The 27,589-nt window shown below is 54.1% G+C and overlaps 11 protein-coding genes across 11 annotated transcripts; 7 read left to right on the top strand and 4 right to left on the bottom strand.

The window, feature by feature from the left end:
- Positions 1-381: 381 nt before the first annotated feature.
- Positions 382-2,737, bottom strand: CORC01_08936 (nuclear pore glycoprotein p62; the record flags this gene model as incomplete). Its single annotated transcript, XM_022620566.1, has 2 exons — positions 382-570; positions 635-2,737. The coding sequence occupies 2 exons, from the start codon at positions 2,735-2,737 to the stop codon at positions 382-384; spliced, it is 2,292 nt and encodes a 763-aa protein (XP_022472956.1).
- A 779-nt stretch (positions 2,738-3,516) lies between these two features.
- CORC01_08935 (uncharacterized protein) lies at positions 3,517-5,176 on the top strand (the record flags this gene model as incomplete). Its single annotated transcript, XM_022620565.1, has 4 exons — positions 3,517-3,586; positions 3,650-4,033; positions 4,100-4,428; positions 4,484-5,176. 4 exons carry the CDS (start codon positions 3,517-3,519, stop codon positions 5,174-5,176), a joined length of 1,476 nt encoding a protein of 491 aa, XP_022472955.1.
- A 374-nt stretch (positions 5,177-5,550) lies between these two features.
- On the bottom strand, positions 5,551-7,220 carry CORC01_08934 (eukaryotic translation initiation factor 2 subunit gamma; the record flags this gene model as incomplete). The annotated part of the gene is made up of 3 exons (XM_022620564.1): positions 5,551-5,581; positions 5,643-6,629; positions 6,703-7,220. 3 exons carry the CDS (start codon positions 7,218-7,220, stop codon positions 5,551-5,553), a joined length of 1,536 nt encoding a protein of 511 aa, XP_022472954.1.
- A 3,521-nt stretch (positions 7,221-10,741) lies between these two features.
- CORC01_08933 (uncharacterized protein) lies at positions 10,742-12,447 on the top strand (the record flags this gene model as incomplete). The annotated part of the gene is made up of 4 exons (XM_022620563.1): positions 10,742-10,754; positions 10,816-11,228; positions 11,284-11,476; positions 11,534-12,447. The coding sequence occupies 4 exons, from the start codon at positions 10,742-10,744 to the stop codon at positions 12,445-12,447; spliced, it is 1,533 nt and encodes a 510-aa protein (XP_022472953.1).
- Positions 12,448-13,976: 1,529 nt separating this feature from the next.
- On the bottom strand, positions 13,977-16,832 carry CORC01_08932 (C6 zinc finger protein; the record flags this gene model as incomplete). Its single annotated transcript, XM_022620562.1, has 10 exons — positions 13,977-14,063; positions 14,148-15,106; positions 15,160-15,264; positions 15,314-15,341; positions 15,398-15,403; positions 15,466-15,493; positions 15,540-16,480; positions 16,553-16,586; positions 16,714-16,732; positions 16,823-16,832. 10 exons carry the CDS (start codon positions 16,830-16,832, stop codon positions 13,977-13,979), a joined length of 2,217 nt encoding a protein of 738 aa, XP_022472952.1.
- Positions 16,833-17,510: 678 nt separating this feature from the next.
- On the bottom strand, positions 17,511-19,504 carry CORC01_08931 (cyclophilin type peptidyl-prolyl cis-trans isomerase/CLD; the record flags this gene model as incomplete). Its single annotated transcript, XM_022620561.1, has 3 exons — positions 17,511-17,648; positions 17,705-19,368; positions 19,441-19,504. The coding sequence occupies 3 exons, from the start codon at positions 19,502-19,504 to the stop codon at positions 17,511-17,513; spliced, it is 1,866 nt and encodes a 621-aa protein (XP_022472951.1).
- A 7-nt stretch (positions 19,505-19,511) lies between these two features.
- CORC01_08930 (uncharacterized protein) lies at positions 19,512-19,769 on the top strand (the record flags this gene model as incomplete). The annotated part of the gene is made up of 1 exon (XM_022620560.1): positions 19,512-19,769. The coding sequence occupies one exon, from the start codon at positions 19,512-19,514 to the stop codon at positions 19,767-19,769; it is 258 nt and encodes an 85-aa protein (XP_022472950.1).
- Positions 19,770-20,219: 450 nt separating this feature from the next.
- Positions 20,220-20,978, top strand: CORC01_08929 (uncharacterized protein; the record flags this gene model as incomplete). Its single annotated transcript, XM_022620559.1, has 2 exons — positions 20,220-20,749; positions 20,804-20,978. 2 exons carry the CDS (start codon positions 20,220-20,222, stop codon positions 20,976-20,978), a joined length of 705 nt encoding a protein of 234 aa, XP_022472949.1.
- Positions 20,979-21,766: 788 nt separating this feature from the next.
- CORC01_08928 (3-deoxy-7-phosphoheptulonate synthase) lies at positions 21,767-23,066 on the top strand (the record flags this gene model as incomplete). The annotated part of the gene is made up of 4 exons (XM_022620558.1): positions 21,767-21,772; positions 21,845-21,902; positions 21,959-22,861; positions 22,915-23,066. 4 exons carry the CDS (start codon positions 21,767-21,769, stop codon positions 23,064-23,066), a joined length of 1,119 nt encoding a protein of 372 aa, XP_022472948.1.
- Positions 23,067-23,861: 795 nt separating this feature from the next.
- Positions 23,862-25,161, top strand: CORC01_08927 (cytochrome c1; the record flags this gene model as incomplete). Its single annotated transcript, XM_022620557.1, has 4 exons — positions 23,862-23,927; positions 24,071-24,225; positions 24,366-24,428; positions 24,489-25,161. 4 exons carry the CDS (start codon positions 23,862-23,864, stop codon positions 25,159-25,161), a joined length of 957 nt encoding a protein of 318 aa, XP_022472947.1.
- Positions 25,162-26,224: 1,063 nt separating this feature from the next.
- On the top strand, positions 26,225-27,550 carry CORC01_08926 (uncharacterized protein; the record flags this gene model as incomplete). The annotated part of the gene is made up of 2 exons (XM_022620556.1): positions 26,225-26,250; positions 26,413-27,550. The coding sequence occupies 2 exons, from the start codon at positions 26,225-26,227 to the stop codon at positions 27,548-27,550; spliced, it is 1,164 nt and encodes a 387-aa protein (XP_022472946.1).
- Positions 27,551-27,589: the final 39 nt, after the last annotated feature.

Genomic DNA, 27,589 nt, shown 5'->3' with positions numbered 1-27,589 from the left:
GACGATATACCAAATCTGAAAGGCAAGAAGACTGAGATCCGCAGAAGCCGGGGTGCAGCAACAACCCGCAGCAACGCGAGTAAATGTCGGACTTCAAAGTTTTCTCATGTAAAACCAAAATAACACCTGGTATTCACCCATAAAGTCTGGGTTGTTGTACAACGTAATTGTGGTAATGCACTCTCTGCGGTGCCGAAACCATCCAACTCGATAGCGAAGCGACCCCATTTTGTTCGAAAGTCTACCTCAGCTTGAGCGATTAATGACCTCACATTCCCAAAGTCTTCATGTCGATTCCCAACCCGATCTCTCGTAACTTATGCTACCAAAACACACAAACTCTCCAGGAACTTGTTGCCCCATGCTCTCCCCAAATCCTAATCAACGCCGGCCCATGTAAGATCGGTAAAAGCTCTCTGCGGCGTCGTTCTCCGGCCCTCCGTATTGGTTGCCGAGGTTGTTGTTCGCCTTCTGCGCGGACGAGACCTTGGCCTGCAGAGACGCAGCGTTGGAGTCGATCCACTGGAGCTGGCCGAGGTGCCCGTTGAGAACGCGGACAATCTGACTCAACTGCGGGCCGAGGTACGTTAGCAAACCTTGCAGGTACAACTTCGGCTGAATCAACATCACTTACGGGATCCTCAGGCTTCGTGCCCTTGCTGAGAGTACCAGAGATGTCATTGATTTCCTTGACCATCTTTGACAGGTCCCTGCTCTTCTCGTCGAGATTCTGCGTGAGCTTCTCGGCGAGCTTGTACGTCCGCTCGCGCTCTTGGTCGGGTCCAGCCAGGGTCTCGCCCTGTCCCATCTGGCGCGAGAACATCTCCTTGACATCGGACTCGTAGCGATTCAGCCAGTCCTCGAGCTCGTCCTGCTGGCTCTCGACAGCTTGGAGCTGACGCTCAATTTCGTGACTCGCCTTCTCGGCCTCGAAAGTGTTGAGGTAGAGCTTCTGAATCTTCTCGCCGTTGTCGACCAGGCCCAGGTCCCAGTCGGCGACCTGGTTGGCGTAATGTTTGAAATCCTTTTGGTACTTGGACAAGTCTGAGGCCCATCGTGTGATGATGTCATCCATGGACTTGTTCTTCAGGCGAGGAAGCTGGGATGTAGGGCCTGTGGTGGAGGCAGCGAGGGTATTTGAATTGCCGGTTGCGGCAGATGTGGTGGCAGGCGTGGTGCTGTTCTGAGCTGCTGTTCCAGCAGCCGGTGTAGATGCCTTGGCCCCAAATAGACCACCAACCGATGCAGTCGTGCTGGGCACCGCAGCTGCTGTAGCGGCGGTGGTCGCTGTCGCTGTCGCCGCCGGGGTAGATGCTGACTGAGAGGCGCCAGCGGCAGGAGTGTTTCCAAAAAGTCCTCCGCTCGCAGGCTTGCTCGCCGGTGTTGCAGCAGCCGCACCGCCAAACAGTGATGACGGTGCCGCTGTGGTCGTAGGAGTAGAGGCTGAAGGCGCAGCAGGCTTTGCGCCGCCAAAGAGACCTCCTGCACTTGAGCCGGCCTGTGTCGTCGCAGGGGCCGGCGTCGAAGATGTGTTGCCGCCAAACAAGCCGCCCGCAGATGCCGCAGCTGGTGTTGAGGTGGTGGGAGTGGCAGGCTTCGCGCCGCCAAAGAGTGACGACGCACCACCAGCGGCGGGAGCTGCAGCGGGAGTTGCAGCCGGCTGTGCTGAGGTAGTGGTGGCAGCAGCTTGACCAAAGAGACCACCAGAGATAGGAGCGGCAGCGCTGGCCGGTTTCTGGCCTCCAAAGAGACCACCGGCGGCTGCCGGTTGCTGTTGCGCCTGTCCGCCGAAAAGACCACCAGAACCAGCCGGCTGCGCCGTGGATGCGACCTTCGACTGAGCCGCACCACCGAAAAAGCCACCGCTGGCGGCAGGTTGGGCTGTGGAGGCAGCCGTGGGCTGTGCGGACCCGGCCGCGGCACCGAAGGGAGACGGAGCAGCGGATCCAGACACCGCGGCACCGCCGAACAGGCCCCCTGTAGCCGGTTTCTTGTCCGCTGGCGGAGCTCCGGCTGGTGTCGTTGATCCTCCTAGAGAGAACATAGGCTTCGCGGGAGTGGCCTGGGTTGCTGGAGCACCGGCAGCGGGTGTGCTTGAGGCGGCCTTGTTGCCAAACAAGCCTCCACCTACAGCAGGAGCGGGTGTGGTTGACGAGCTTGCAGTAGCATTCTGACCGAACAAGCCTCCGGCAGGAGCAGGGCTTGCGGTGCTTCCGCCGCCGAAAAGACCTCCAGACGCCGGCTTTGACGCCGTATTTCCTCCGAAAAGGCCTCCTGACGATGCGGCAGGCGTGCCGGTCGAGGCGGCAGCGGCGGCGCCACCAAAGAGACCTCCAGAAGCGGGCGCGGATGTGCTAGGCGTAGAGGCAGCGGCGCCCCCTCCAAATAGACCACCAGAGGCGGGAGTCGAAGACGCAGCGGCAGCAGGATTGGCTCCAAAGAGACCACCAGCCGATCCAGGTGTTCCCGCAGAAGCGGCCGGTGTACCACCGCCAAAGAGGCCGCCGGCTGGTTTCTGTGCAGTGTTCTGTCCAAACAGCCCTCCACCCGAAGCCGGTGTGCTGGTGCTCGATCCAGCTGCTGCTCCTCCAGATCCTAGGTTACCGAAAGAAAAGCTGGGAGTGCCGCTGGAGGTAGCGCCGCCGCCGAAGAGACCTCCAGATGCGGGCGCAGAGGTCCCCGGTGTCGAGCCGCTGTTCGACGTCGGCGTAGATGTGTTACCGAAGCTAAAGGACATTGTGTCGAAGGTCCGTATTTCGATCGGGGTCTGTCGAGATGAAGCCTGGCGGAGTCTCGGAAGCTATGTGCGAGCTGCAACAAGCTGGTGTCCGAGAAGTCGTATGTCGTGCAGTTCAGTGCCGTCGCATTGAGGTGCGAATCGACCCCTAAATCTCTGTTCGTCGTCGATGAAGCAATCGAATTTGTCTGGAGGATTGCGCTGACTCGTCGCGACGTGTGTTGCTATCGATTGTCGGGGGAAGCTGCAGGTGGTGTTGATGGTTGGCAGCTTTTTTTTTTGTGATGCTCCAGCCTCTGAGGCCTGCCTCCACGCGACTGGCGCGCTGCACCTGTCCAAGACCAGGGACAGGTTGCCTATCAAGTGCTAGCGCGGAAATAACCGGGGTGTGCCCCACGTGATGCTTGGCGGGCGAGTCTACAATAGTAGGTAGGAGCTGCAGAGGTGCTTGTTGCTGTCTGCGAGCCTGCTTCTTGTGCCACTCAGCCCAAGAGCCTGAAAAGTCGCTTTTCCCGGTCGTCTTTGTACCGGCCAGTCTTGCCTCAACTTAATCATTAGAAATTACTGCTACTCCAAAACATCGAGTTGGGGATATCTTTCTTGCTATTACTCGGCCCACACAATTACGTATCCGCTAATCGACAGGCACCCCCTCCACCACTGCCCACTCCTATTCCCTCCCACCATCGATAACTCCCTAAGCTGCTTCAGCTGGTCGTAGCCTCAAGAAACATTACCCTATTATTCCTACAGCTCTCAATTGGGCTCCCAACAGCATCATGTCAGACGAAGAGGCCCTTTCACCACCGAGACGGTCTGGAACTAGCGACCCCGGCGCACACGATCTGGGTAAGGCCCCCTTGTCAATGTCTCCCTTGATGATCGTGCAGCCATTTGTCTGACAATCTGCAGCCAACGCCTCCGACTCAGAAGACCACTTCTCCGATGCGCAATCTGCCCCCCTCAGTCCCGGAACGTCGCCGATTCCCAAAACCCGCGTAGAGAAAGTTGACGACGAGCCTTCGTACGGCGAGGTTCCTGGAACAGAAGCGTACCGCTTGAGGGAGGGTGATGCTGAGCCGGATGAAATTGCTATCCAGGAAAAGAGCAGCAGCGAGGCCTCTTCTACCGCAGACGGTGCGCCAAAGTCGCCAGTCATCCCTAAGACTGTCGTCGTGGAGGCCCCGGGCTCATCAGGGCTGCACTCAGAGGAGTTCTTGGAGAAGCGCCAGGCAGATGCCGCAGCCGACTTGGTTGTCAAGCCAGACGGCGAGACTGAGAAGGGTGGCAGTTCCGGTACGATGTAGAGATCCCTGAAATTCAAAGAGCATTTTGTTGTTGACCTGGCGTCATTTTTCGTAGATCTTCCCCCTGTATCAACTGCGCTATCACCACCAAGTTCGCCTCGCATGAAGCGGAAGCCCTCCAAGACAGCTCTCTCATCTGTTCCGTCCAGCGCCGGTCTCGCGCCGCCTCCCGATGCAGCAGATAACGATGACGATGACGTCGATGGCGCTGAAGGTGGTGATGAGGATGAAGATGACTTTGGTGACGATTTCGACGACTTTGAGGATGGTGCAGAAGCCGACGGCGACTTTGACGATTTTGAAGAAGGCTTCCAAGAACCCGAGTTCCAAGCTCCCGTGCCAACTCCCGCGCCGAGCTTACCACAAGTACCATCACTGCCTTTCGTAAGTACCTTACACTTCCAGAAGCTGATTAGGCTGTTCTAATACATCGATCCAGGCCATACCAGATTTCGACGGCTTAGACGGCGAAGACGTTCTTCAAGCTGTCGACCCATACCTTAACACCCTCTTTCCACCAGAAAGCCTGGACGTCGACTCCCCGCCGCCGTTGACGAAAGAAAATCCCATCTTCCTCACACCACGCAGTGCGTCTTTGTGGTCACAGCTGGTCGCGCCCCCACCCCTGGCTCCGCCAGATTGGATCCGCTCACGAATCCGCCGTCTCTTCCTGGTCTCTCTAGGCGTGCCGGTTGATCTGGACGAAATTCTCCCAGCCTCCAAGCAGAAGAAGCTTGTGCTGCCTTCATTACAAGTGCCCTCCGGCTCACCGCGGACATCATCAGATTCTCGGTCCGTTTCGCGGCTGCGGGCCGAGGCCAACGCCTCGTCGACCTCTATCGACTCAAAAGGGAAGCCGACTGCGTCCTCCAAGAAGAAGGGACCGCCGCCGGTGCCGGACTTGGATCTCGTATCGGCCAAGCAGCTCTGCACGACGACGGACGAGGCCCTGAACGGCATGACAGACGAGGAGCTCAAGGCGCACGTAGACAGACTGAAGGCGATGGAGGGCACGGCTAAGGAGGTGCTCGAGTACTGGACCAAGAAGACAGACGAAAAGATAGGCGACAGAGAGGCCTTTGAAGGCGTGATAGAAAACCTGGTCAAGCACGCACGCAAGGTCAGGAAATAAATAATAGAAAAGAAGGGGCTCATTCATTGTCCAGGCCTATCTACCAGCATACACCGTCTAGCTTTCGTTGTGCGTGTTTTTCTTTTCCCTGCGAATCTCTGCCGCCAAATGGACCCTTGAATCTCGCGAATTCCTAGTCTCTCTCTCTCTCTCTCTCTCTGTCTCCTGTGGCCATTGGAATTTACGCGGTGGTTGGTAACCTCGTCATGTGCATTCATTACCCGCCTGGTACTCAAAAATTGCTGGATCCGCGCCTCTTCTCCCGACTCCCCGTTCGGCTCTACCAGACTGACTGATTCTTTTTAGACTCCTGTGATGCTGAAGAATGGGCTTTTGAGACTTTGTTTTTTTGATTTGTATGGACAGTCGTCGATTTAAGACGAGCTGGGCTCGAGAGTGACACCGCTGTAGAAACGTTAGCTTATTGCAACTCAATTACATATTTAGAAGAGGAAGGTAAACTTACGCAGCGATGGTGGCCCAACCAATCAGACGCCAATGCTTCTCAATACGACGGGACAGAGCGACCTTCTCGCCAATGTTCGTGCAGGCAGGGGAGGTGAGAACAAGCTTGGCGGCATCGTTCTTGATGGCGGCAACCTTGGCACCGGTGGACGTGGAACCAATGTTGACCATGATGACCTCGTTCTTGGTGAGCTTGGCGACCTTGGCCTGCTTGCCGTCGGCGGTCCGGACACCCAGGAGACGACGCAGGAGGTAGAAGTTGACTTCGATTTCGCTGTAGATCTCGGGCAGGCGGCCCTTGAGACCCAGGACGAAACCGACGAGACGATCGGCTCTGCAGAGGGTAGGGTCGATGCGGGTGCCGACACCGATGAGGCCGCCGGGAACGGCGTACTTGAGATCGTTGAACTCGGAGTTGAGGGAAACGATTCTGCTGAAGATGGGGGTGCACTTGAGGGCGCCCTTGTCGTCTCTCGTGACGATACCGGGACGGATCTCGATCTCGTCGCCGAGCTTGAGGACACCGTGCAGAATGGAGCCACCGGCGACACCTCCCTTGAGGTCGTCAATCTCGGCACCGGGCTTGTTGACGTCGAAGGATCGAATGACGATCATGTGGGGGTCCTGGGTGAAGTCACGAGGGGGTACGGGGATGGTGTTGACGATAGCCTCGTTGACGGCATCGATGTTGAACTTAAGCTGAGCAGAGATGGGGATGACGGGAGACTTTCCGGCAACGGTACCTCTGATGAACTTCAGGATGGACTGGTAGTGTTGCTGGGCGGCCTCCTCGCGCATAAGATCGACCTTGTTCTGCAAGATAATGATCTTATCCAGCTTCATAATCTCAATGGCAGCCAAGTGCTCAGAGGTCTGGGGTTGGGGGCAGGTTTCGTTGCCGGCGATAAGCAGCAGGGCGGCGTCCATGACGGCGGCACCTGACAACATGGTGCTCATGAGAATGTCGTGACCGGGGCAGTCGACGAAGCTAAGTGGAGTTGTGTGTTAGCCTTGCGGTTCACGGTTCCGGGACAAGCTCTCTCTGAGCTTCAGCTACTCACGAAACGTGGCGCAATAGTCTGTAGGTGCCGCTGCAGCCCTCACGCTCGCAAGGCGGGTCGACCTCCTTCTCACTCTTGTAACTCCTGAAGCATCCCGGCCGAGGGCACTCCTGGTTGTCGCACTGGTAGATCTTTGCGTTGGCGTAACCAAGCTTGATGGTGATGTTACGGATCAGCTCGTTCTTGAAACGAACGGTCTGGACGCCGGAGATAGCCTTGACGACGGTGGACTTTCCGTGGGCGACATGGCCGATGGTGCCGATGTTGATTGTTGCTTGACGAGCAATAATCTCGGGGGTGAGGGGGGTGAGGGTCTTGACGTCGAGGTCCTTGGGATCGGTTTGCGGGGGCAGAACAGGGCGCTGGACTGTGGTGTCGGCGGTGACAGGGTTGGACGACTTCTTGAGGGCCGGCTTGAGGGTCTTCTCCTCGTTGAGCTCGGTTTGCTCCTCCACGGAGTCGCCAGAGTCGGACTCCGACTCGATGTCGTCGTACTTGTTATCGCCGTTGGCAGACATTGTCGCAACGGGTTGGGTGGATGGCGGGGTAAATTCGTCTACGATGACTTGTGACCGGTCTAGGGGCGTCGGACTCTTTTTCGAGGTTAGATCGCCTGACGACTGAGTAGGTAATTAGGTGCAGGTATTCGACGGTACCGGAGAGGAGGATGGGGCCTCAGTTCGTGGGTTTCGTGACGTCGAAGTTGATCCGCGAAATTTGCTTCCGATGAGTAACAACCTGGAATTTACCTCGCTGAGGGTCGATTCGAATTCTGTGGTCAAAGTTGACGCTAACCCCTTCTGGACTGATAAGCTGATAAGTGCCCCGCCGAACCTTTTGCCCGCTAAACCCTGCCACGGTGACTGCCCTGTGAGTTGCAGAGAGTAAGGCAAAGGTACCTTACCTTACCTTACCTAAGGTAAGTTAGCTACGGATACCTTCCTAGGATTGTCTAGGATTGTGTCGGAGAACGACTCTGGCGACGGCATCACTCAACTAAGTACACAGCTTCACGGCCCTGTGACATACAAACATGCCTTCTTGAATCAATTCTCTAACCAACCCAAAATAATTGGCTCTCAATCGCATCAAATTATGAATTTGGTATACCTATTTAGCCTACCAAGGTATACCAAATTAGATTTCCCAATGCGTTACTGCAACTGACAGACTGGTGCTTGCAGAGTCAATAGAGGGCTATTACAAATGTTGTCCCAAATTTCGATCGTGCTTCAAGGTTTCTTGTCATGTTGAGAATTGGAGACTTGACGCAAAGTGAGTCGCGGAGGTAGTTGTCTGTCTTGAGAGGTTCGCAAGATCACATGACAGAGACAGTTAGTCTACTGGCCATCACTTAGGACGATTCATAGAGAAATGGATCATGTTGTTGCTACCGGGAACGGACATTAGAACTATCGGCTGAGATGAAGCACTTTTAGAAAAGGAAGCTTTCAATGTCGTGCCCATTCTAGTATTTCCAGATCATTGAGCCGGACTATCTTATGTTGAGCAAGGCAACTTCTCGAAGAGTTCTATGTAGTCGGCCATACTAATAGTACCGATACCATCCCGCACACCGTCATCCGGGACTCAAGATCCGCCATATGGCTTACCGTAGCCGCAAAGGATTGAAATGCCCGGCCGGCGGTCATATTCACCAAGTCACGGCTTGCTCATCGAAGTTGGGTAAAAATAGGCTGGGCAGAGTAAGGGAAGGTAACCCACCTCGTTGCCACTGCTGGGCTGATTGGCTACACCACCTAAAAATAGGCCTCTGACTGCGGGTTAATCTGGACTGTAATCTGTGACTCTGTGATGGAGGGTTAAAAAGATGGCAGGACGGATAACAAACTCGACTCTCGCTTGATTCAGACGAGCAGAGGGAAGCAACGGCACACGGGCCATGCCTTAGTTTGATGTTCCCTAATTATCCGTCAAGTTCTTACACCATTTTCACCATTTACACTATCCACCTGCACAAAAAGGACGATCGCTGACGGAGCTTACAGCTCTCTTAAAATGGAACTCAACAAGATGGTCATCAAGATGAAAGCACCCTAACCCAGCTTTGCTTCTGCTTGGCCGCCGCATCTCAAATCCCACGGCAGTCCCTCTCTCAATTGCACAACCAGGCTTAGCAAGCTCACATCCTGCTTGTGTCCCAGTGTTCCCGTCAAGCTTACGGATCTACGAGCCACTCATGCGGTTCTCGGTTGCTCAACTGAACATGGCCAACGTGAGATTTTGGACCCGGTGACAGCGAAGGGGGGTCGAACAGTGTTACTACACCTTGATCACAAAACGAGCAACGTACAGCCGAGCCTGCCTGCTCCATCACTCGACATCTGAATCACCCTCACGATAAATCAAGAGCGAGCAAAGACACTACCTAGGCAGTTCAAAGACCCACCTGGAATTCATTAGCGCCCGCAGTCGTTGACCACGCCAGACAGAAGTCAAAAATCAAGCTCATGGTCCGACTCCCTGTCAGTGTCAGGCGCAAGAAAGAAAGGAAAGAAACCAACAACTAAAAGACTGGGGTGACTTGAGCAAAAAATGCTTACACCAAAAAATGGCAGGGCCACGCCATGCCACCTCCAACCCCAAGGAGCCCTTGTGTTTGCCCATTCACCCACTCCTCCCCCAACTTCTGCTTACCGCCCAGTCTGCATATGGCTGTACGTCTATCACGCACTTTTGACCGTTGATTGGTCGCAAGCCGTTGCGCCAACGTGCAAGCATGCGGCATCCGGAGGCGGCTGCACCTCCTGAGCCTATCACACCTGCAGTTGTCCGACAGGGAAGGCGGGCGGCAGCAAGGGTTCGAATGTCGATTTGAGAGGATTTGGCGCCGGTGGTTGATCAGGACCATGAGCAAGGGTGGCCGCAAGCCTCTCCTCTTTCAAAACTTCCGTCCAACCACATCTTTGTCCTCCCGTTGCTACTTCACCTGCCTCCTCTCAGTTTGGACAGCCATGTCCAATCACGGACCTTATGTGCATCGTCCAACCATGCGGATGCTACGACAGATGCCGCCAAGCTCCGTGAGCCTTTGTCGAGGTGAGGAGGGTCAGCAGAGAGGGAGGTATTCCGTCTGTAAGCTGGGAAGGCCGGCATATTGAGGAGGCGGCCTGGTCACTCCGGGGGATGAACGAGTGTGTAAGCTCCGAGTCCTTGTCTCTCTCTCTCTCTCCATCTCTATCTATCTATCTCCCTCTCCTCCCCTCTCTCAGGATGCCTATTTGGGGTTGCTTTCAATATTTTATATTTGTCTGGGTGTTGAGAAATGCGCGCAACTCTTGGCTTGACAAATCTTCTCCTCGCAGTATCTTTGTCTCCTCCGCCCTCCTCCATCTTCGCTCTTGAATACGAAATCCGTCTCTGCCATTCATCATACTTGATCATTTCCCGATATATCCAGTAACCGCCGTCTCATACAACAAGAAACTCACTATCACAAGTCTCCGCTCGGATCAGTGATCCGCAAGCTAGGAACAGGCGACTTTGAAGGACAGACTGTCGAAGCACAGAGCCAACCAAAGCTCGGCGCCACCCCGTCCACTCTCGTGGGCGTCTATTTCCATCACGGCCGAATCGCCGGCCTGGAACCTCGGCCTCTCACCTATCAGAGCCCTGCTCACCTTCGCGCCATCCTACCCTCCCACGCTACATGTAGGAATTCTCCCATTCCGTTTCGTCCCACTTACACCTTGCTGATCTGCCCGCCCCCATGCAGTAATGCAGTGAGAGGGCCTCTGCCTTGGGGTCCCTCATCTGTTGCCGGCGCCAATTCAAAACTGCCTGCTCCCCCGAGTGACCGAGTCGTAGGACCTCTTGTTCTCCCTTCCGACAGCTGGTCTCTCCGAAATCTGATTCCTATCCTGCTTCATTCTTGCTTTGATCACCGAAATCTGTTGCATGTCCCGGAGTCGGTCTTCCTGTCTGCGACCCCAAGTCTAAGAGTGCCTTTCCTATATACTAGACACTCTTCTCTTGCTGCCACCTTTCGTTGTCCGGAACACAGTTACAAAGCATAGCCATGGCTTTCCAAGGTGTGTTTTTACCCGAGCCTAGTAATGTCATTCAACACTGTATGCTAACAACTTTTGCCAGAAGACAGAAGGCGGCCTGCCGCTCTCAACCTCGCCCCGGCTAGATCAGCATCCACAGATTCGTCCTCCTCAGACTCATCACTCAAGCCCCCTCGCACTCCTCGCTTCGCAGAGGCCACATCAGTTCACTCTCCCGTCGACGGCGTACGGTCACCGTTCGCCGACCCTGTGAGGTCTGAAGTGCCTCAGTCCCAACCCGGGGATATCGGGTTCGGGTACATCAACAACAGCGGCGGCAACCGCGAGTCCGTCGCCGTCCCCATGACTCCAAGATCACCGCTCAAGAGCGCCATGAGGGTGCCCGGGACACCCGCAAGGAAGATTGTCGAGAACCCGCTCAGCCCGACTTTCCGCGAGGAGGATATCTTGGAGAAGCGTGAAGCGGCGACCGACAAGGAACAAGCACGCGACTTGGTATGTATGCTCTTGGTCTAGCAGAGCCCACATAAAGCTAACTCTCACTGTGTAGAAAATCAAGACCCGCGTCCGCATGGCAAAGTTCGCTCTTCGTGGCGTCAGCTTTAGCTGCAGTCTGATCATCATCTCTATGATTGCCGCCTCTTTCCAGATCTTCAACGCTACAAAACGCCTCCCTGCCCAGAGCGGTCTGCCATCATGGGCTGAAGGAACCGCCGTCTGGCCCCAGGTCCTTGTTATCACCAGTAAGTCAACGGGTTCACGGCATTGTCAGTCTCTTCCTTATCTAACAACGTACACAGTGTCTTCAATCTCCCTTGCTGTCTGTATTGGCGTCCTACTCGCCTACTGCCGCGGCGGACATCAACGTGCCGAAAAGGTCTCAACTTACTACACTCTCTTTGCCATCGGCTGGTTCATCATTTCCATGGTCATGTGGGCCATCGCCGCCGGCATCTTCCAGACGAGCCGAAATAACGGCGGCGGAAAGGACATGTGGGGTTGGTCATGCAAGGAGAACAAGCGCGCTGAGGTCTTTAGCGATAAGGTCGACTACGCCCTCATCTGCCGCCTCCAGAACTGGGCCCTCATCTGTATGGTAATCGAGATCGTCATCGACGTCATCTGCGTTCTGCTCTACAGCATCATCTTCTACCGCTACTACACCAAGCGCCGCCTCCACAAGTCCATGGATATGCGCGACCGCGCCCGCTCCGACCTCTACCTGGCCCAGCTCCGCACCCAGTCGGCACCCAACACCCCCGGCCTCAAGTCACCTGGTCTCAAGTCACCCGGCCTCTACTCCCAGTACGCCCTTTCTCCCCGACACCCGGACAAGACGTTCGAGAGCCTGTCCCGCATCGAGGAGGCGGGGGCCTCCCCCTTCACGCCGGGCACACGCTTCGTCGAGCCCGAGTCCAGCTTCAACAAGCCCAAGCCCACCTTCCAGCTCCAGGCGCCCCCGACAAAGGCACGCGCGGCAACGAAGCCTGGACAAGAGGCGTACACGCCCACTTCGCCCGAGGGACCCGGCCCGGCATTCCCCTTCCAGCAGCAGCAGCAGCAGCAGCAGCCATCTCAGGGACAGCCTCAGCAACACGCCCCCATGGCTGCGGACGAGCCCGTCTACGACGCCGTGCCAATCCCCGGCGCCTACGCCGACGCGCCTGTGAAGAGCCCGCCGCCACACCAGTTCTCCTTTGGGCAAGCAAGATAAACTGGGGGCGGTTGAAGAAAGACGCTGTGATGATCATGAGGACGAGTGAAAGAAAGTCGAAACGAAAACAAGAGTGTGTTTCTAAGGAACAAGTTTTATTTATCCCTTTTTCTTTGTACTCAGCCGAGCTGGCCTTTTTTTTTTTATCTCACCGTAACACCTCCTCCAACCATTTCTTCCTCTCTTTGTCGAAATCGACAGGAATCAAGTTTATATACCATTCTGGGCGTTGGGAAAGGAATTAAGAACAGGGAAAGACTCGACCTTGTTGAACTTTTTTGGGATGGGACATATTTTTGGCTGGTTCATAGCAGTAATTTAAACCCAAAACACTGTACAATTTGCGCGCAAACTCTCTCTCGCTCCTTGCATGCTTGACTGCCATTTGCTTCTCCAGTCCTCTGTCCCGAGTCATGATTATAGGTCGTGGTGAAAAGCTACTCCGAGGATGGCCAACTGAATAACCCAAGTACCTGGAGGGGACGGGGACGACGGTCCCAGTTTAGGAGGGTCTCCATGCCCTCGGAGACGGAGACCCCATCCCATCCGCAAACACCACCCACCAAAATCCCAACCCAGTATCAACCGTTCCGCTGTACTCAACATACACCAATCCTCAAAAGCCTGCCCGGCTAGCTCAATCGGTAGAGCGTGAGACTCTTAATCTCAAGGTTGTGGGTTCGACCCGTAAGCACCATTGCCCGTGACCCAAAACAACCTCGCAAAGAACATTTGAACTAACATGAACCAGCCACGTCGGGCTCAATTCCCGTCCGCGATTGACGCACAATTCTTTCCCCTTTTTTTCCTCCTTTGTTTTTCACTTTTCCATGTATTGTAAGACTCTTGAATTCTCTTTCCTTCTCGTCTGGTAGAGTTTTATAGTCATTTGGACATATTCTGACTATTGTGGAAATGGTGATGGAGGAATAATATAACACGTTTAAACGATGTAAGCCGGCGACGGTGAAGATGTGGCTTTTGCCATGCAAGTTGCTGCCATTAAAGCAAGACAACGTCTGACCAGGAGTTCCATTTAGATTCAAAATCTTTTTGATGGGAAAAAAGAAACTACTCGGTCTGGTTAAATGGTCTCTTGATTCGGCACCGACACCCTTGGCCTGGAAAACCGGGAAGGAAGACTAACAGCATCAGGCATCCTCCCCATTGAACCCCAGACATGCGAACAAAAGTTCTCATCTTGCAAGTCCTTGTTGTTGTTGTTGGGGGGGAGGGTATCCTTCCGCCTCAAAGGCAATTTGATATCAAGGCAAGCACGTGTATTGTTTCTGGCTCTTAATATTTATCCCGCCTGAGCTTCCTTCTCGCAAAGTAAAAGCACCATTTCTAATCAGGTCTCGTAAGCGTCGTTAAGATGAAATGCAGATACCGATGCGATGCTTCTCTGATGTGCCCTTGAATGTCCATCTAACGCCATCCTTATATGTGGACAAGAAAGAAATGCCTTTCCACTGAAAACAACGATACTGGTTGCTGTCTCTTCCCTATCCGCAAAACGAGACCAAAAATCACCCAATAAATTCCGTACATAGAAAAGGCTCCCACGGCTGCTCCGTCACCCACACATTTTCCATGAGCATTCTCGCCTTGTGTACCTATTCTCACAACAAGTCAGCTCAATACCACCACTCATGGCTTTTCGCCAGCAAGTTTGCCAACGATACACACAGTCAACGTACCTGCGTCATCCCATTCCTCTCTACGCTCCTAAACCTCTCCAATACCTTCCTCCTCTGGACCCCCTCCAGCGCGTTACAGCCAGCCGTGAACATGGGAAACAGAAACCCCGTCTCCGCCGACCCGCCGGGCCTGATACCCTCCAAACACGCAATGATCCTCCTTACTGGCCCCTTGACGTCCTCGTGATCCGGCGGTTTGGCCAGGACGCGCCTGTGCAGGTGCACGAGCCCAGCCCAGTGGAATGCCTCGTTCAAGAGGACAACCTCGCCCCTGTTGTCCCATCCCTCGACCTCAACCTCGGCGCTCTGGCTCTGGTTGATGTGTCTGCACGGTCGTGACGGCTGCGCCATGCTATACAATAGCTCCTGCTCCAACAGCTGAGCCCGTTCGAGACAAGCCGCGCTCGGAGACCAGACGAGCTGTGGTGGGTGGCCGCTGAGCTCGAACCGCTGCTCGTCGCAGCGGCGCGCCAGTTCCGCGATCTGGGCTAGTATCTGGACGCATCGCGTGGTGAACCCCATGATGCAGTCAATCTCATGCTGGCTGTCGCCGGGGCTGTGTACCGCGTACTCCAGGAACCAGAACCTCGATGAATCTTCGTCGGGACTCCCGCCGCTCAAGCTCCCCAGGACATCTAAATACGCGAACCAACTCCATAGAAAGGCACACGCGCCATCCTCCCGTAGGCCGTTCTCGATCCTGCGGAGGTCGGCCAGCCGCCTCCACATGAGGTCCCGGGCCAGGTTCAGGTGCCGCTGCCATGGTATATCGTACCCGAACGCACTGGGCGAGATAATTTCCAACGAGGCGAGCATAATGGCGGTGGCCAGGCTTGTGTTCGATATGATCTGCTCCCTATCGTTGAGGGCATGCCGGAGGGCGGGGAAGATATCCTGCACCCAGAGTGCTATCCTCATCTGCGGCTCCTTCTTTCCGAGAAGTCTTGACCTGTGGGCGGCTGTGGCTAACTCGTCAGGTCAGGGCGAAACAATACGCGGAGGGACCAATTACCCGAGTAGGCTAGGAGTAAGCTGAGCAGGTGGTCATTTCCAGCGGCCATTTGCGGCAAAATCGTCCGAAAGGGGTTGGATTTGGGGTCGTCATATGGTACGAGAACTATTTCTGGGTTAGCAGGCTTGAGAATAGTATCTCTAGAAATCTTTACCCTTCGCAGTGTGGTTTAGAAAGTGATGCTGCCGTTTGAACGTTATTCCGTGGCTGCAAGCAAGGAGACGACGTGACTGCTTACAAAGTACTGTTTGTTGGATTCATCAGTTTCATTAAAAGATGCAGCTGAAGATCCAAATTCTGACTTACAAGAAGATTCATGGGATTGTCTCGAAGCCTTCTAGCATTTAGCCTTGAATCAGTCCAAGTTAGTTGAGACTCACTTTGCAGGAAATGGTCCAATGTTTCGTGGTATCCAAATCGGTATTGGCTGGCCGTAGTACCCGACCCCTGACATGGCGTTATGACCGGGTTCGGGGTGTTGGGGATATGGTTCACCACACGTATACACAGGGGTACGCGCAACATGTCTTGTAGAAGCCACTGTTTGGGATATGGCCCCCATGTCATCATTCTGGGCAATGTCAGCGTCTGGAATACCGAGATCGAAGCCATAGAATGTGGCCTCTTCTGCCATCCCCTGCTTGGACCCCGAGTTGAATCGTGGCGGGTCAAAAGAGGGGACCATTCCCTTGTTCACGCCATGGATAAGGCGAGGAGAACTCGTCAGCAGATAGTCCACGGATAGTCGACTATTCTCGGGGGAGGCTGGCGAGGGCAGACTCAAAATTGGTGATCTCGTCTCATCGTCAGATTTGAGCCCTAGCGAGACGGGTGTCAAGGGGGGATCGACTAGCTTTGAAATGGCATCAGGGCGAAGAAGAGAGGCGGGAGGAGTGGTCCCGATAAGAGAAACTGGGGAAGATGTAGGGCCGTACTGGCGGAACACTTCTGAGTTGCTTGGCTGAACTAAGGAATTCGACCTCTTGTCTAGTCTCTGCGAAGTGTTTATGGTTGCAGGAACGATCCGACAGAGACTTGACGTCAAGTAGCCTCGGGCATTACGATTTGTGATACTAAGAGGCGGAGAAAGAGGACTGCCATGTTGTTGCTGGGTCGCTTGAGTGGAAATACTCTGAGATCGACTTAAGTACTCGTTCGGGGTCTCTAGCTGTTCAAGCTTTCTCTTCCCCGTCTCGGTACTGACAGGAGCGGTCTGGACGCGTTTCGCCATAGGCTTCGGCTGTGATCCCTGATTTGGTGGGTTGATAGCGAACGTATGATTGAAAGGCAATTGTTGTGACTGAAGGGATTCTCCAGATGACTGAGTGGTATCCGTCAGTGTACTTAGAGAAAGAGATCTCTTCGTTCGACGGCCGCCCCAGTTCAGTCGTACGCTGTAATCGCAAGGTTCGCCACTTCGTTGGCAACTATTCATGTGTTGTTAGCCCTGCACTGACCATAATCTCGCATTGAAACAACTTTTACTAAGCCATGGCATTAGTTTGTAGATAAAACGGACTTAATACACGTCGGGTGTTCTTCACCACATTTCACCTTTCGAGCTTTGCACGGCCTACGGGCGTGTTAGTCAGTTGAAATCAGTAAGAAGACTGATATCAATGGAAGCTGTATAAGCTGTCTTTACAGAGCATAGTGAACTCACCAACAGCCATTTCGGCTCCGTCGCCTTGGCTCTGGTGCCCCTGGCTTCTTTGGGCGTGGCATGCTGGATCGGAAACCTCAATCCTGGCAACGAGAAAGGGACGAGCCGAACCGAAAGGGGCGGGGTCGAACCAGGCTGATTGGCTAGTTCATGCTACGCGAACATGCAGCGCAGGTACGGAATCCGGGGGCCCGCGTCTATGGAATCTCCATCTGTGGAATGGTTGAGCGCACTGTCTTCACTATGTACGGCGAGGGTGAGTTGTAGACTAGGCACGTTGAGAGCGTTGCAACTACGTCGGCCTTCCCGCTTCGCAGAACGGACTTGCGCGCGTCGCAGGAGACGAGCTACGCCCAAACGTCGTCCTTAAGTACGGGGGTGACTGGCAGGCGAGATCGGGCCCAGATTGGGTTGCGGTGATGCAGCGCCGCCGATTGCGGGATCGTAAGCGGCCCAATACTGGCCTTTTGCGTCCACGTGAACAAAGTACAGCCTCACTTACTTGAGTGGACTCGAGTCGATCTGCAGCTGCATCGTGAAGCCTGTCTGTATCAGCGACGAGGCTTGCGGGGATGCTGCATCCCCGAATTGCTTTTTCCGTCCCATTTCACTTGTGCCCTTGTGTGGGGGTGTCTCGAGTAGCTTGGTCTCATCTCTTTCATTACTTGGCGTCTTTCGACGGAACGGGCTATATGATGTCGATGTTGAGAATCTTGATGTCCTCCTCTGGCTTCTCCTTATACGTCCGCGCGTTCTCGATCTTATGGACAACATCGAACCCTTGGGTTGCTCGCCCGAAAATTGTATGCTTCCCGTCCAGCCAAGGCTGTTTGCAACTGTTAGGACTGCTTTACATCTGGTCACTTGAGAGACTGTACTCACCGTCTTTTCCGTTGTGATAAAGAATTGGCTGCCATTGGTGTTCGGGCCTGCATTAGCCATGCTGACTGTGTACGGCTTGTCGTGCTTCAAACTGCTGAATTCATCTGCGAATTCTTTTCCCCATATACTCTCGCCACCCGTGCCGTCACCAAGTGGATCTCCGCCTTGGATCATGAACTTGCGGATAACACGGTGAAAAATTGTATTGTTGTAATAGCCGCTTTTTGAATGGGTGACGAAGTTCTCGACAGCCTTGGGTGCCGCATCTGGGAAGAGACGAATGTGAATGTCGCCATAGTTGGTGTGGATTACAGCGGCGGTTCCAGTCTCTGCCTTCTTGGCCTCTGCTGCCTTCTTGTGGCCAAGCATAGTAGGCTTCTCATTTTGGACATCTCGCACAGACTTTGAGATTTCTTCGTCATTGGTAAACATGTAAAACCGCTGCTTGTTCACTCCAGTCGTTATCAAGATGGGATCTCTGGACTCGGACTCCTGAAGCAGGGGATTGGCAGAAGCACCCATCTCGACTGTAGTAATGCCCTTCTTCTGCGGTTGACCTTGGTATATCGCCAGGTTGACAGCTCTAAAGTTTTCGTCTTTGCCGTACACCTTGATGATCTGATTAGTGTAGGTGTTTAGCACTTTAATGCCGGCTATTGAGCCGTAGAGAATGAAGTTGCCAGACTCGTCGAAGATGACGTTTGCCTTGTCTCTGTAAGCAGCCGAGTCAATCTCTCGCTCGACGGCGAATCTGCGACCGAATTCCACGGATTCCAGCTTTTGCAGCGCCAACCCAGCATGCTGCATATCCTCAATTACCTGAAGAGATTCGTCATATGTGCGGTACAGTTTTCCAGAGGCAAAGTCGAAGATTCGGATTTTTCTGTCTGGCTGGGAGAAAGTCGCAAACCGCTTGCCTGTTGGTGAAACCGTAATCGATGTTGGTACTGACTTTGCCTTTTTAAAGTCGAACAGATTTGTGGAAGCCTTGAACTCAAACACGTTGTCTGGCTTCTCGTAGTCACCGCTCGGTCGCCAATACTCCAGCATGCCCTTCTCGTCCGCAGACAACACGCAGTCATAGGCACTGTTGAAAGCCATGATCGATACAGGGCTTCTGTGCAGAGACCTGATGGTATGAACCGGGTCTTGCCTCTCTCCCCTTCCGTCGAAAATGTGGATGTTGGAGTTTGTTTCTTCGGAGACTGCAAGTAGAGGCAGCGAAGCCCCTCGGTTGTGAACCCAGCAAAGACAACTCGGTACAAAGTTCAACTTCAGCATCGCCAGGAGATCGAACGTGATGACATCGAATATTTTGACAGTCTTGTCTGACCCAGCGGTTGCGAAGCTTCTTCCGTCTTGGCTGACAGAGACGGACCTGATTTCGTCAACGTGCGCCTTAAACTCCTTGACAAATTCTATGCCTTCGGCCACCTTCTTCCAGAATTTGACAACACCATCTACTGATGAGGTCACGATAAAGTCCGTCAGAGGCGTCACTGTCACGAAAGACAGCTGCTCCTTGTGCATCAGAGATTTGGAATACCGGCTCGACTTGGGCAGCGCAGCGATGTACAGCTTTTCGTATGGGAGAACGCGGCGCTTCTTCTTCTTGGGTGCTTGGGAGGGAAGCTGGGGGCCCATATCGTCGTCGGAGGAGCTGTCTACCCACGCCGTCAGTCCAACCTTGGTCAGAGGGAAGCACTAGAGCAGAGTTCCGAGTCGCGTGTGCTTACCGTCATCCTGTGCGACAAGGTCCGCATGGCTTCGCTTGTTGTTCTTGGCGTCCTCGTCAGCCATCTTGTCAATGATCAAGGTCAAAAGTATGGCGGCGGCTGCGGCTGCGGCGAGTGTGGTGGCCGAGAGTGTGTCTGCCAGAGGCGTGGTAAGGCTGAGATGGAAATCTAGGAAGCTTGTGGTGATTTGCAGGAAGCTCTCAATTGATCCAATCAGGTCAACTTACCAGGGAAGTGGCAGCCAAAGTAAAGTAGCCTTGTTGGCGCTGGACCCACAGAGGGTTCCTAGTTTGACTTTAGCGGCCGGCAAAACATGCCGCGGGCTGTGATGGGGCTTCCAGGTTAGGGGGCCTGCGTGCATCTTGGTAGGGTGCGATCAGGGACGGGGACCGCGCCGCCGGGATCCATCAGTGACCTCATGACGAAGCCTTCCAAAGGCACCGGATAATTACAAGTTGCCGCGGTCCCGTCGTCAGCCTGACGATGCATCATTTCAGCGCCCTGATTAGTTGACTGCAAGCTTTTTCTTAAGGGGATAGAGAAAAAAGAAGCTCCTTGCCCCTCCTTCACAAAGTTTCGTCTCAAATCATCAACGACAAATGACGACCCAACCCCTCGGGCATCCCTCTCCCTGCGCGCCATCCCTCAACAATTCCTTTCCTTTGGGCTCGTCTCATTGCTGAACTGCCATCTCATCCCTTCTTAGATCAATCTACACCAAAACCACCACTTCGGAACACACGACATCTTCGTCAGAATTCAGGTCAAGGCAAGACAAGATGGCCAAACATCAGCTGCAACGGCTGCAATCGCCTTCCCGGACAGCATCTCTCTTGCTGCACGTTACCGGCATCGTTTCGTTCCTAGCATCCTTCAACTTCCTGAACGGACTCACTCATGACATCTCCATGGGCTTCGGAGGGAATTACCAGCACCTCACCAACATCGGACTGATCCTGTCGTTTGTGACGTTTGTGACGGGACTGCTGGCCGACATCACCCTAAGCCCTTCATTGTTCGCTGTGAAGAATGCTCTGTCGACCACGGCAGCGCCGCTCGAGGTGCTCATCAGCATCTTATACTGGGGAATCCGCTCCATCGATAAGCGGTTGTTGATTCCTGAGGGGTATGAGCTTCACTGGCTACCGGATGTTGGATTCCACCTGGTCCCTGCTGTCGTCCTGTCTCTCGACCTCGTCCTGTTCAGCCCGCCATGGACGATTCGCGCGTACTCGGCCATGGCAATTAGCATGATTTTTGCTTTCCTGTACTGGGGCTGGGTTGAACTGTGCTTCAGCAGGAATGGATGGTATGAATGATGCTCTCTCCTCGACTAGGTTTCTAGCCCGCTAACTAGCTGCAGGTACCCTTACCCTATTTTCGCCGTTCTCAACACCGTACAGCGTGTGGGGTTATTCACCTTCTCGGCGGTGCTGATGACTGCAAGCACGAGTCTTTTGAAGTGGGTTTATGGTCGTTTCAACGGCCACGGGAAAATGGAAAAGGAGGCTTATAAGCCCCTGAAAAAGACAATCTAGGCTTTGATGTAATGTCTTGTCGTATTGTGTGACTAGTATCTGGGGTTCCAAGCGACATCGGTGATGTCCAATGCATTTTTGGAGTACTAAGAGTAGATTGGATGTGGTTAGATGACTTATAAGACCAGGGCGTCTTTATAATTAAAGTGCCATGTGCTCCAAGTGTTCGTCCCGGATAGGTTGGAGCAGATTGGATGGGAGTCGCCAGCTGAGGGCATCCCAAGTCGACGTAGCACTGACACTGACTGCAGTCTGCAAATGCCCGTTCTTCGGTGCTGTTGCGGGCATTTTCCAGGCGGTGAGACCCATTTTGTGGCGCCACTGACTCCAGCTACCTACATAGTAGATAGGTCCACAGGGGTACGTACGTCACAGCCAAATTCAGCGAGAAAGGCGCGGCAAGGATACCCCTCACTGCACCTCAGTCACTGGTCAATGAGATGGTGGCAAGTTTGGTGCAACTTGCATGAGATGCCCTGGCTGATGTGGTGCTCAACTTTTTTCTGGGCCGTCTTCGGCGGGGTACTAAGGTACCGGCCGGGGTGGCACTGAGCAGGGGACGAATGAGTCTTCGCCCATTTGCTCTGATGTAAGGTATTCCGTCCTCGAAGCTGCCCTCCTGGGACACCGCAGCCTACAAATCCAGAAGGAGACAACTCCCAAAAAAGTCTATCTCTTTCAATTGCACATTTTCACTCGTCAACTTTTGTTGCTTGCAAACTTGTTCACCCTTCACTAAGCATTCTGCGTCCAATTGCGTCTTGCCTTTGAATTTCCTCGCTGCCACCATGTCTGTAAGTCGTCTCTCACCAAAACCCCCGGTCCATTGCGCGCGAATACACCTCTGACTCACCACTCTACCGCAGAGCTTCTTCATCGAGAACAAGAACGTCGGCAACAAGGCCGAGAGCGAAGATTGGAGAAGTAAACACTGCACCGATCCTTTCCCAGAGGCCATCCGAAGCTAATTGGCATGTTAGTTCGCGGCTACAACCCGCTGACGTCGCCCGATCTTCTCCAGCACGAGATTGCCCAAACACCCAAGTCGAAGCAAACCGTGATTGAGGGTCGCGATGAATCCGTCGCTATCGTCAATGGCACCGATAAGAAGGAAAGATTGCTGGTCATCATCGGCCCATGCTCTATCCACGACCCCAAAGCTGCTCTCGAGTACTGCGATATGTTGTTGCAAGAAAAGGAGAAGCATAAGGACGAGCTCCTCATCGTGATGCGCTCCTACCTTGAGAAGCCCCGCACAACAGTTGGATGGAAGGGACTCATCAACGATCCGGATATCGACAACAGCTTCAAGATTAACAAGGGCCTGCGCCTCTCCAGGCAACTCTTCGTTGACCTCACCGACAAGGGCATGCCCATTGCCAGCGAGATGCTTGATACCATCTCGCCCCAGTTCCTTGCTGATCTGCTGTCCGTCGGCGCAGTTGGCGCCAGGACCACCGAGAGCCAGTTGCACCGAGAGCTGGCAAGTGGTCTCAGTTTCCCCGTTGGCTTCAAGAACGGCACTGACGGCTCGCTCGGTGTCTCGATTGATGCCATTGGCGCTGTCAGGCATCCTCACCACTTCCTTTCTGTTACCAAACCCGGTGTCGTGGCCGTTGTCGGTACGCTGGGCAATGAGGACTGCTTCACGATTCTCAGAGGCGGTACTCGAGGCACCAACTACGATGCCAAGAATATCGCAGAGGCGAAGGCTGCACTGGAGAAGGCCGGTCTTCCACAAAGACTAATGGTCGATTGCAGCCATGGCAACTCTTTGAAGAATCACAAGAACCAGCCCAAAGTTGCTGCCGACCTCGCCGGCCAGATTGCCGGTGGCGAGACTGGCATTATGGGTGTCATGATTGAGAGCAACATCAATGAGGGTGAGTACCTGTCTAGGTTTTGCATGTAGTAGTAGACGCTAATTTCTCGACAGGCAACCAAAAGGTGCCGAAGGAGGGCAAGGAGGGCCTGAAGTACGGCGTCAGCATCACAGACGCATGCATCCACTGGGACGACACCGTATCTGTCCTTGATCAGTTGGCCGACGCAGTAAAGCAGCGCCGCGAGGTCCTCGCGAAGTCCTGAACAGAAATGACCACACCAAAGTAGCTGATTGTCGATTGATGTTCGCAAAGGCAGTCGATCCAGTACGCATCTGAAAGGCGTGGCTGTCCATTTGGTTTTAAAAAAAAAAGTATGCATACACCGATAGCATACCTGCCATTGATTGCAGGAGGTACATTCGGTTTGGCGAAGGTTTAAAAGTTTTGTAGTTTTGTCGAATAAAACCCACCTGATACCCAACTTACTAGCTGTTTGCCGCAAGTTCATCTCATTTTCGAAGTCTGTGATGCAGCCAAGGCTTTCCGAATTGGTTCTTCTCTTTTTGTTTCTGTGTTTTTGAATTTTTGTCGCGGTCTATAGATGGATGAGAGAATTTTTTTCCTTTTCCTTTTTTGGTAGAATTAACACGAATTGTCGTCTAATGTCGTGTTGTGATGCATGTAGTAGATCGTTGCAGTTGCATCCAAGTCAGGCCAATCATGGGGGTTATATTTCTCAGTCCGAGGGATGGCGGACGCCAGCTGTTGGGTGATACGGGCGATCGGAAATACGTCTGGTCAATTGAGCGCAACCGGGCAACTACGGGTAAGACGAAGGAAGCGAGAAGTCGCCGGAACGGAAGATGTCATTGACCGTGCCCATCGGCCAATCAGAGACGTCCCATACCTAAGGCACTCGAAAACTGCCTCAAGCGATTTTCTCCTGCCTCGACTGCTGTACCATAGAAACGACCTCCGCCACAAGAGGACCAACCACCAATTGCCCCATCATTCTGTTCGCGGCTGTCTCTGTAGCTGCGGATACGGCTCGCCCATCATGTTGGCAAGGTCCTGCTTGCGCTCGGCGCGCACATTCACAAATGGCGCTGTCACGATTTCAAAGGTACGCAGAATCACTGAGCTGATCACGAGTCGAAAGTCCCGAGGCAATCCGACCTACCGCCAACGAACACACCCGAGCCGCCTCAATTGTCATCGACGGACATCATTGAACTCGGAGCAAATTGCTGACAATGATTGATACAGCGTGCGGCCTCTACATCCAGCGGCGCTGGTGCCGAAGCTTCCTCTAGACTGAACCTCGCCGCCGTCACGTCGACGTCTCTCGCCTTGGGCTCCATGGCCTGGTACTACCACCTCTACGGACCTTCCGCCAATGCTGCGGCACCGGCTGAGGAGGGGTGAGTCTTGCATATCCGCTCACGGTCGCTGCGTGTCAATTGCTCGAATGCCGCCGAATCCCTGGGGTTGAGGCATAATCGGCAATGAAACCGGGGCCGACCGACAACAAACGAGCATTGAGCTAAATTATCATCTCCAGTCTGCACCCTACCAACTACCCTTGGGTTCACGAGCAATGGTTCAAGACCTTCGACCACCAGGCGTAAGCACATCGCCACTTTTCCGACCATCCGGGATGTATGACGCTTACACTGAAATGCAGTCTCCGCCGCGGTTTCCAGGTCTACCGTGAGGTCTGCGCCTCTTGCCACTCTCTCAGCCGTGTCCCCTACCGAACTCTCGTCGGTACCGTCTTGACTGTCGACGAGGCCAAGGCCATGGCCGAGGAGAACGAGTACCCCGGTGAGCCCAACGAGCAGGGCGACATCGAGATGCGCCCCGGCAAGATTTCCGATTACATGCCCGACCCCTACAAGAACGAGGAGGCTGCCCGTTTTGCCAACAACGGTGCCCTCCCCCCCGACCTGAGCTTGATCGTCAAGGCCCGCCACGGTGGCTGCAACTACATCTTCAGCTTGTTGACCGGTTACCCCGAGGAGCCCCCCGCGGGTGCCGTCGTCGCTCCCGGCATGAACTTCAACCCCTACTTCCCCGGTACCGGTATCGCCATGGCCCGTGTCCTTTACGAGGACCTCGTCGAGTACGAGGACGGCACCCCCGCCTCCACCTCGCAGATGGCCAAGGACGTTGTCGAGTTCCTCAACTGGGCCGCTGAGCCCGAGATGGACGATCGCAAGCGCATGGGTATGAAGGTTCTCGTTGTATCGGCCTCCCTCTGGGCCCTCAGTGTCTGGGTCAAGAAGTACAAGTGGGCCTGGCTCAAGTCGAGAAAGCTCGCCTACGACCCTCCCAAGGACACCAAGGTTCGCCACTAAACTAGCATGGCAACATTTCGGTTGTCTCTGTGTATGTTATACTAGGCTCTCTAAAACAGCTCCTTTGTTAGTGGAGGCGGCAGAGACGAGATTCATCGTTGGGAGCAATATGGGGAGCGATAGAGTGTAAATCAGATGGTCCTTTTTCAATACCTGACTCCTTGATAATGACAAGACAAGATTACAATGCAATGTTTCGTATGCTCATGTTTTCATTCATGTGCAATGCAACAAAATACAAGCCGAGTTTGTCCGAGGCAGGACTGTGAGTCTGCTCCGAGCCAACAACGGAAACGCACCTCTTTCGGTATGGAGTCATGTACAGGCAAACATATCCTCTTCGCAACCAGGGGCAGCTGGGAACAACGACGTCTTCAACAACATTTCGGCGAATCAACGGCTGAGATGCAGTCGTGAAATGAATCGAAAAAGTGACACTGATCAATTCAAATAGATACCTGTTTTCAAGTTATCCATAATTTATTGAATTGTCGAAACGATGTTTCGTCTCATGTTTTCCTAGACCCCTACCTGTTGTGCTACAAAGTCCTGTGACTTTGCAGGCATTCTAAGTGCCATTTGTCGTCGATGACCAGCAGTTTCTGAGCAACCTAACTTTGAGGAGAGGCCGGGGACACCTAAGTGGATAGGCAGGTAAGGTAGTCAGGGGTTGTCAATTGGTGGGAGGACGAATCTGGTGGGTCTCTTGAAGGTGCTCCCTCCAGCAACCTGAACCTCAAAGGACAGGAATGACTGGAATTTACGGAGGGGAATAACCGATTTCCTAGCGGCCGGCGCGCTTTCCGAACAGTTGGATCAAGCGCTGAGCCCACTGAGATGACTGCGCTGACAGAAAGCCCGAGCCGACTTGACCAGTTTGTGATCTCATGCCAGGCGGTGTCCACCTTATCACCCAACTGGACAACTGCCGCCAGGCCCAAAAGCTCCGCGCCGAGCCTGGCCACCTCCCTGCCGGCCAGAGCCTGCTCACATGGACGGATGTGCCTGCAGCTAATTAACTGCAGTAGCAACACCACCACCGCAATCACCTTTCCCCTCCTCTATGCAGGAGCTGCCGATTCAAGAAGAGTGAGTGGGAAGGATCGTTTTACGCTCGTCATTACGACCTCCCTCTTCTTGTGTGCTCTCGCTTCCTCTCTCTTTGAATAAAAAGAAAACCCTCAACGGCTTTCTTTTCGTCGCCATTTTCCCCTCTCCATTTGGTTCTTCTTATCGACTAGAGAAACTTAGGAGGAACCTTGTCAGCGAACATTACCTCGCCGAGCAAGACTCCAACCACCACCAACGCTTTGCTTCTTGCCTCCTTCCAACCAAGGAAAAACCTCTGCATCTGTCCACGAGCATTACAGACGATCCTCAACCCCCCCAGCCCGAATCGAACCGAACCGAACAGAGCCCAATGCCATCCATCGCCGAGGAGCATCCACGGCTGATGGCGTCCGGCAGGAAGCGTAGACGAGACGTCAACGACGCCAACACCAACAACGAATTGCAGTTACAAGGCCCCCTGCACGAGAAGCTCGCCCAGTACCAGGCCGCGACGAACAACTGGAACGCTGACGGCGTTTTTGGAGGCAGGCCCATTCAGCAGCAGATTCAACAACAGCAGCAGCAACAGCAAAGCATTTTCCCCCGTTTCCCCAGCAGTAACAATGACCTGATGAGGTTCCAATATGGCTTCCCCAGCACCATCGTCCCCGAAGACTCTCGCCAGAACCTCGACTCGTTGCCTCGCAAGATAGCGCCACTTCCTGTAGCCAAACGGCAGCGCGTGTTCCACGACGACAACATTGATCATGTGGATCTGGGTAGCTTGAATAGCGATCCTACACCACAGCATGATCCGCAGCAAAGACGGGGCAGCAGGTCGTCGACAGAGTCTCACCCCACCTCCCATGCGGCGCGAGACCAAGCGGACGCGGCTGGCAACAGACCCAAGACGCCCTCATCCTTGGCCCCCTGCCACATCTGCCATCGCCGCCCCACCAAGAAATCAGACCTCGACTCATTTGCAGACTGCCAGGGTTGTGGCCAGCGATCGTGTTACGTCTGCGTTAGAGAGTGCCAGGGCTGGGAGAAGGATGGACGGCCGAGCAGCAACGGTGGCATCAACAGCGCGCAACAGGAGCAAGAAGAGCATGGCGGAGTCGACCTCTCACGATCGTGTACTATGGATGATGTCGATGATGACAGACAACGACAATCAAGAGCAGACGAGGAGTCAAAGAGGACCGGTCAGGCCACACGACACGACGGTTGGACGGGCGGCGGTCATAGGCAGATGGTCTGCAGTCGCTGCTGTATCGAGAAGGGCACCGAGGGCGACGTTGTTTGCCTGGGCTGTCTGTCACGTATAGAATCAGTTTGAATGACTTCGAAGCCAGCGGTGGCATTTCTCTTTTTTTTT

This window comes from Colletotrichum orchidophilum (genome assembly GCF_001831195.1).
Source record: "Colletotrichum orchidophilum strain IMI 309357 chromosome Unknown Scaffold_78.1, whole genome shotgun sequence".
In the NCBI taxonomy this organism is placed as follows: Eukaryota; Fungi; Ascomycota; class Sordariomycetes; order Glomerellales; family Glomerellaceae; genus Colletotrichum; species Colletotrichum orchidophilum.
The sequence above is the reverse complement of the archived record's forward strand: the minus strand, read 5'-3'. Positions and strand labels throughout refer to the sequence as shown.